We start from the raw sequence: 8186 nt of genomic DNA on the forward strand, positions 1-8186 counted from the left end.
TAAGCCAAGTGCTGTCATCATGGAAGAATCCCCATAAAACCAAAGACTTTCCATTTTCTGTCCCAGAAATCAGAGTGGATGACCACGACGTGCAACCACGCCCTCTATGCCATCTGTGACGTGTTCACGCAGTTCTATGAGGCTTTGCACCAGATCCTTCTTCCTGACATACTTACACAGTTACACTGGTGTGTAAAACAAGGTACCTTATTTACCTGTATCTTTTGATCAAGTGTAGTTTTAAATGTTTGTTACGTAAGAAGGGGAAGGTTAACTGAATTTCAGAAGAATAAAAGTTCCCATTAGGACAATATGTGTTGCAGTAGATTGATGCAATATCTTGAATATCTGAGCACTAATCTTTTTATTGAGTTAGGCAACTTTTTTGTTACTGTGTTCATAATGGGCTCATGGTGTTACTGTGACACAGCAAAAGCTTTTGGACAGTGGTGTCAATCTTGTGAACCTTCTGCCAACAACCTTTCTTGGTTTGACTGCAATGATACATTGCCTCCTTTATTTACATACACAGATATGTGCATGCATTCTGGCACCCATTTGCCCCCTTCTCCAGCCAACGAGTACTTCTAAATACAGCTTTGTAAAGAACATGTTTTCCTTCTGGCTCTTACACCTGAAATCCTGCATGTTAATAACATGGGATGTTGGGGGACGATCTTGCAGTAAATCTTAAGTTTCCAATTGCTGCTTTGCCTTCCTTTTTCTGTCTGTGTGCTTCCCTTCTTCTGCTGCTCTGTATTTTGTCTTACCTGGTTGGATTTCCATCTCATGAAGACTATTTTGAAACTCTTTTTTTAATTCAGTAGGTTTTTCAGGTTCGCATTGTAACATATTGTTTAGGCAGGCTTTGAGCCAAGAGACTGCATTTCACAGCATTGGTAAAAGTTCTTAATGGGGCAGTAATAGGGAATGCTTAATTTTTCATTGATATTGTAGAAGTTGATAAATATGAAACATTTCTTTCACAGATAATGAGCAGTTGGCACGATCAGGTACAAACTGCCTAGAAAACCTGGTAATACTCAATGGACAGAAATTCAGCCCCGAAGTCTGGGGCCAGACGTGCAATTGTATGCTAGAAATCTTCAAAACAACCATTCCTCATGTGTAAGTTCATAAGTTTAGTTCTCATATTGATACCCAATTCCAAAGCAACAATATTTACCTTTTTTGTTTTGTTCTCTTTTGGTTGATTTTTGTTTGTCTGTTTTGTTGTTTTGTTTCTTTAACTCTGTGAAGTTTGCTGACATGGAAGCCTGTAGGAATGGAGGAAGATTCATCTGAAAAACACCTGGTAAGAGTCAACTCAGGGTGATAAACTGACCTGAAGGGTTTTGTGTTAGGTTAGCTAGTTGAAATATTCTGTTGTAGTCAATACACTTGACTAGGAATTGACAGTAGATTGCATTCGGTGTTATTGTAGAAAAGGATGTAAAGCATGGATGCAGGAAGCCTTTGAATCTAGGATTAGAGAACTCATCTGAAAAGTGATATCTGGTTGGGAGTTGGTGTTTTGGATTGCTGGAACTGCTCTGCACTTTCTTCTAGGATTTGGACCTAGATCACCAGTCTTTAAGCAGCATGGATAAAAATGCCTCTGAAAGAGGACAAAGCCAATATTCAAATCCAACAGATGAGAGCTGGAAAGGTGGTCCTTATGCAAGTAAGGAAAACATACAAGCTTTTTCAATGCACCTTTATAGCCAGTCTTAGTTCACTTCTGTAGTTCTCTACAGAAAGTTTTGGGGCAGTTAAACTTGGGATAAGTCTTTGCAATTTGTGTTTATGCCTTGCAGTGAGATTTTCTTCCTCTCTCTTTGCAGTGAGAAGATAATTCACAGCATTACTAAATTTCAAATTGTTAAGGGGAATGTCATATTATGCTAGCCTTTTGTAAGTGAATCATCATGAATTGCTTCTGAAACTTGTGTTGCTCCATTTCATTAGACCAAAAACTATTTGCTGGCCTCCTGATCAAGTGTGTGGTACAGCTGGAGTTGATTCAGACCATTGATAACATAGTGTTCTATCCAGCAACAAGCAAGAAGGAAGATGCTGAGCACATGGCTGCAGCTCAGGTACCATCAGACTTACTTGTAACTTGTTGTGACAGTAAACTACAAACTATGGAATGCTCTGTTCACAAAATAGGGTCTTTTTCTGACTCTGAGCATTACCCTGAATGTGTGTGTAAATTACTTTCAAGTTGTGATTTTTTTGTGTTGCCTGGCAGCCTGCCTGTTATTGTATTATATTACTTTATTTTTATTATCAATATAATAGATTATAGTTGTTTTTATCGCGAATGCATTCTCATCCAAAAAGGTTTTGGTTTGTTTGGGGGAAAGCATTCTTTTCTGCTCGTTGGACTGAGGCTTTGCTCAATCTTGGTGTTTGCACAGGAGGTGTTGCAGAAGTTGAACTTCAGCAAGGTCAATGGTCAAGATTTTGCCCATTGCTGACCTCGGAGGTGTCCCTGTCCCTCAAAGTTCTGATTCTGCCAGTAGTGCACAGTAGCTCTGGCTTGGCTGTTAATAAAGCCCTAAGTTCTGGGCTAGTGCATTATGGTAGTGTTTTGGGGATGATATAGTTAAAATCCTGGTGAAATTAGCCAAAAATATTGACCCATTTAATTATATTTGCCATGAGCCAAGGATGGGGGATTTCCACACTGGGCTACATTTAACCACACAAACTCTCTTCTTGAGTACCCTTCTGAGAAGAGTGCAGCTCTGATCTTTGACAGGACCCCTCTGCTGTGTTGCCCTGCACTAAAACTGCATTGCACCTATAAATGGAATTAGAGTCACTGGGGTTCATGGCCTGTGCTTTGTCTCTCTCTGTCCCTCTCACCCTGTTATTCAGCGAGACACACTGGATGCAGATATCCACATTGACACAGAAGACCAAGGAATGTATAAATACATGTCTTCACATCACCTTTTTAAGTTACTGGATTGTCTGCAAGAGTCTCACTCATTTTCAAAAGCCTTTAATTCAAATTACGAGCAGCGAACCGTGTTATGGAGAGCAGGTGAGGTTTTTACTTTTATTTGATAAAAGTGCAGAACTACACTTCTAGCTTTAAGTACCATGACACAGCAGTGTGCCATTGCAATCACCTCTAGAGTTTATCGGACAGTCATATGCTTTTATTGCTTGTCTCCTTCCTGATGACTTGAATAATTCTGTTTGCTAAATTATCTGCCTTTTTTGGATTAAAGTAGAGCTACACAGCTAGGTACTGCTGTAGTTAAGTATCCTTATAAATAAATCAGAACTCAATCAAAATCAAGGAGGAGGAAATACTGTCTGGACAAGAAATCGTTACCGTTGACTTGTGCAGATACTGTCGATAGGATTTATTTATGGCTAGTAACACCCGCTGTGGATGTTCCCTCTTGTCCCGTGTGGGCCTGGTTTCTAGGGTTCAAGGGCAAATCCAAACCCAATCTCCTGAAACAAGAGACCAGCAGCCTGGCGTGCTGCCTGCGGATCCTGTTCCGGATGTACGCGGACGAGAGCCGGCGGGAGGCGTGGGGCGCCGTGCAGCAGCGCCTGCTCAGGTGGGGCAGCGCGGGGGGCACCGGGCACGGGGAGCGGAACGGGGGGCACCGGGCACGGGGAGCGGCGCGGGGGGCACCGGGCACGGGGCAGGGCAGCACGGGTGGCACCGGGCACGGGGGGCACCGGGCACGGGGAGCGATACGGGGGGCACCGGGCACGGGGGGCACCGGGCACGGGGAGCGATACGGGGGGCACCGGGCACGGGGGGCACCGGGCACGGGGAGCGGCACGGGGGGCACCGGGCACGGGGCAGGGCAGCACGGGTGGCACCGGGCACAGGGGGCACCGGGCACAGGGGGCACCGGGCACGGGGAGCGGCACGGGGGGCACCGGGCACGGGGGGCACCGGGCACGGGGAGCGATGTGCCCGGGACAGGGCAGGGACCCGGCACGGGGGGCACTGGGCACGGGGAGCGGCGTGCCCGGGGCAGGGCCAGCACCTTCCTGCCTACATGGGCTTCTCTTTATTCCCATCTGATCACATAGCAACAGAGGTATAACAGGACACACTGATTGAAAAGGAGTGCAGTGTAAGCTGCTGTACACCTGGAGTTTAAACAAATGTAGAAAATAGTTCTAAATCAATATAAAAAGGTATTTGGGTGAGTTGGAACATAAAACTAGTCTCTCACCAAATGTACTCAAATGTCTCTTATCAAATGTGAAGATTTCCCAACTTGCTCTTAGTACTAATACAGTGGATTCTGATCTACCAGCATGTTAATCTGCTTAGTCCTTTAATTAAAAGAGTGTCCTAAAAATAGCCATAGTAACTGGTACAGTTTGTACCTTGTGTTGACAGTCTGCAGCAGGGATCAAAAATTTATTAATACTATAATAATTCTTAATGTGTGATGCTGAGCTGTGCAGATCTTTATTAAACCAGTCCAAATTTGGAGGGAGAGCTCTCTCGTGGTGCTGTTGCCTAAGCTGTCCCAATGTCAGGGTTAGGAAATAATGTTTGCAGGTTGAAAGTGACAGCACTTCAATTACAAAATGTTTGTCAGGCACATTAATTTTCCTTTTCCTTCTATGTCACCAATATGAAAAGTATTTCAGTTCAGTTATCTGGAACAATTCCTGTACCAGAAAAAGCTAATTTGTGTAAAGTTGTTGCATGTGATTGAAAACTTTCCCATGGAAGTACATCTTGCTTGAAAACAAAGTACACTGAGAGGACAAACAGAGCGTGTAATCAAAAACTTTGTAAGGGTTTTCTGTATGGTTTGTGTGAACTGTGCCATCTCTGCAGTGTGTGCAGTGAAGCCCTGGCGTATTTTATCACTGTCAACTCAGAGAGCCACAGAGAAGCCTGGACCAATCTCCTGCTGTTGCTTTTAACAAAAACACTAAAAATCAGTGATGATAAGGTAAGAAGGGGCTGGAGGTCATGTCTGCATTTGTGTATGTTTTTCATTCTTGCTTCAGCCTGGGTTCAGTCGTTATTTCCATCCAGACTGGAGGTGGGAGGTTCCTCGTAGCGAGTGCTCTCCCTGCAGCACAGCAGTGGCAGCTGCACTGTCTGCAGGCATTCAGCACTGTGCAAATGGGGCTGCATCCCTGCAACTCCAGCTGTGTGGGAATGTGGATACAATTACTGAACTGCTTTCCTATGAAAGCACAATGAGTGTGCAGCAAGGGAGGGGCTTATGCTGTATTACAGCTGCACAGGAATGGTAAGGGTGAATTTCACCCCTGTAAAATTGGAATTCCAGTTTCCTTGTCAGTGATGGCAAGAGTAATTTCCAGGATCTTGGCCCATTTGAGGAAAAGGGAATGCAAATATTCATGTTGCTACAAATAGACTCTGATACTCCCTCTAGGCTGATAAGTCACAAAACCCTGGCTCTGTTTAGGGAGTGCCACCAAAGCAGCTCCTCTGTGCTGCTGCCACAAACAGCAGGGAGCTCAAGGAGTTGGGAGGGCTTGGCTGAGACCCGGAGTTTTAACAAGCTGGGGTAGTGTGAATGTGTCAACACCTTTTATTTTGCTCCAGCAATGGAGGGTGATGTTGTGTTTGTGTCTCCTGGCTAGTTCAGGGCACACGCCGCCGCCTATTACCCGTACCTGTGCGAGATGGTGCAGTTTGACCTGATCCCCGAGCTGCGCGCGGTGCTGCGCAGGTTCTTCCTGCGCATCGGGGCCGTGTTCCACATCTGCAGCACGCACGGGCAGCACGGGGCCGGGGCTGCCTGCCTGCCTGGCAGCTCTGCCTGAGGCCTCACAGCCCCCGTGCGTGGGGCTGTGTCCAGAGATGGACTGAATGGACGGCAAAACGGGACCGGGAGTGTCGCCACAGGAGCAAGCTGTTCTCACCACAGCGGCATTTGGGAACGAGGAAAATGATCCTGTTCTGCCCATCCTACAGCAGTGTCAGCAGTTTTATTTGAATTATTGCGTACAGAGTCAGTACAGTAGGTGTGCAGTCTCTTGGTTTCAATGCTAATCATTTGTATGATCCAGTATGTCTCTTCTGGTCTTTTATCCACCGCTCAGTCTTTCATCCCAGCTAGAGCTGATGAATCAGCTGGACCTCTCCACACAAGTTATGCCCCTTGGAACTAATGACTGTGCTTGTGTAGCCTTGTGGTGTTGGCACGTGTTCATAATGAACTCGGCTGTGGTGGCCGGGGACCACCCGAGATCCCTCTGGGTTTTCCTCTGTGTCCAGGGCCAGGCCAGGCAGGGCACTGGGCTGTTGGACGGCCTGTAGGATATTTGGAGAAGGTTTTCCTCCTATTTAGCAAATGACTGATTTTTTTTTTTTAAACATCAGTACTGTATCTTCTGAGACTTGTTTTTAGTTTTATGGAAGATTTTACATCCGGAGCAACAACAGCATCTACTCCTTTAGCTTAGGCTTGAGTTAAAGGCATTTAAGAAAAAGAAAAGACTTTCCTTTTTGTTTCATACATTGGCAGATCATGGGCAGAGCATACACAGAACATCAAAAACAAGGCTCAGAACAAATGAAGCCACCTTTTTTACCCTTGAATATAATGTATTTACCAGTAATCGTGACTGCTTAGCAAAAAGTCCAGTCCTTAACAAGTTTGTCACATTTATTGCAGATCTTGTCATTTTGTGCAAATGATTTTTGTTCTCAACTCTTAGTTCCTAGAGGCATCTAAAAAACCCTGGATTTCCAAAAAACTGCTCTAGCAAAATTAAACAAGTTCATTTATGTGCTCTAAGTTACAATTCTGTACTGTGAAGGCTGTGAAGCATCATGTGACATGACACCACAGCTTTGCTTGCCCGAGTTTTCTTTCTTTCCTTGAAATGCAAGTTTCTGTGACAATGTTTCCATGATAGAATGCTGTCTTGACCTTTGAAATGATTTTAAATTTCAAGTTTCAAGGCTTCTCTAAACCAGGAAAGTATGGCAGGATGGGAGGAGAGGCTCCACTTCCTAAAAGAATGCAAAGTGTTATATTCACTGCTGCGCTATCCAGAGTAGCAAACTTAAAATATTAACAGTATTTAAAGAAAAAACAAACCAAGAAACAGCAACAACAACCTGCCTACTTGAATGGAACTAAGTATATAACATTATTTTGTTTTTTGAGTTGAGTTTCCTGGCAGGGTGGCCTCAGGTGTGGTTGTCTTGGATATGCTGCTCTGAGCTGCTGGGAATGCACTTTGGGGTTTTTTTGGTTGTTCTTTGGGGCTTGTTGTTGTTTATCTGTTTGTTTTTTGTGATCTTTTTCCAAAGGGTTTTCATGGTGCTCCTCAATACATCAGTTTGTCCTGTGTAAGCATGGTTTGGAAAAGGTTTTACAGTCAGTAGGAGTGACTAAGCTTTCACAATTTATTTTTACTTTTTATTTTTAACCAAAGAAAAGTAAGCGGTGGTTGTGGCTCTTTGACTTTTAAATGCCCATTAGGTTAAATCTCTATACTGCTATTTAGTAGAAGGGAGTGAATGGCTACACTATAGGAGAAGACTGAAAATAAGCAATGCTGGTATTTAACTTGCTGCATTTGAAATATCCTTTTGTGTTGCATCTCATGCAGCTGCTCATTCCCTGGGAATGTCACTGCATCGGGGACTGCAGAAAATGAAGTATTTATTTTAATTCTATTTAAATCTGTAATAATATGCTGTTCCTTTTCTTCTGGTGGTAGGTAGTCCTAAGGAAAATATTTGAACCGTTATCTTTCAGATTTGGAATGTGTCACTGCCTCATGGAATGTGTTCCCTCATGTCCCAGCAGACACACCTGGCCCAGCTGCATGTTCCTCTGTGTGTCACAGGTTTGAAAGCCCTGCAGTCATGTCTTGAAAAAAGTCTCAGTTTTGAGGTCTTAAATGACTTCACAGTTGCTTCATGGGCTTTCTTTGCTGTAAGGGGCAGCATTTGTACTCTGCACATAGGATAGGGATGTTTAATCCATGCTTCCCTTCAGCCTTTGGTCTGAAGCTGTTCTTTTCCTTAAGAAAAGCTTTTGTTGTATTTATACCAGTTGGAAACTGTTGAAGTTGGGTATGTGATATCCAACCATCCCAGGCTGTGCAGGGCACGCAGGAGGTGGCCTGGGGTGCGACTGCATTTTCAGAGGCTGACCCTGCCCTGTTCCTGCAGGCCGTGTCCCCAT

The 8186-nt window shown here is 44.4% G+C and overlaps 1 protein-coding gene across 2 annotated transcripts in view; it reads left to right on the top strand.

Annotated features, from left to right (window-relative positions):
- The window catches only part of ARFGEF2 (ADP ribosylation factor guanine nucleotide exchange factor 2), a 31182-nt gene extending 24950 nt beyond the window's left edge, over positions 1–6232 (top strand). The window contains exons 31-39 of one of the 2 annotated variants that reach the window (XM_063404131.1): positions 67–202; positions 990–1128; positions 1261–1315; positions 1570–1684; positions 1969–2099; positions 2887–3055; positions 3449–3587; positions 4841–4958; positions 5623–6232. In XM_063404131.1, the coding sequence (XP_063260201.1) occupies positions 67–202; positions 990–1128; positions 1261–1315; positions 1570–1684; positions 1969–2099; positions 2887–3055; positions 3449–3587; positions 4841–4958; positions 5623–5805 (1185 nt within the window). In that variant the 3' untranslated portion in view covers positions 5806–6232. Of the gene's footprint in view, positions 1–66; positions 203–989; positions 1129–1260; positions 1316–1569; positions 1685–1844; positions 2100–2886; positions 3056–3448; positions 3588–4840; positions 4959–5622 lie in introns of those variants that run through there. The other variant, XM_063404132.1, reaches the window with a different exon arrangement.
- The last annotated feature ends 1954 nt before the right edge of the window (positions 6233–8186 follow it).

Source organism: Prinia subflava, chromosome 8 (assembly GCF_021018805.1).
Source record: "Prinia subflava isolate CZ2003 ecotype Zambia chromosome 8, Cam_Psub_1.2, whole genome shotgun sequence".
Taxonomy (NCBI): Eukaryota; Metazoa; Chordata; class Aves; order Passeriformes; family Cisticolidae; genus Prinia; species Prinia subflava.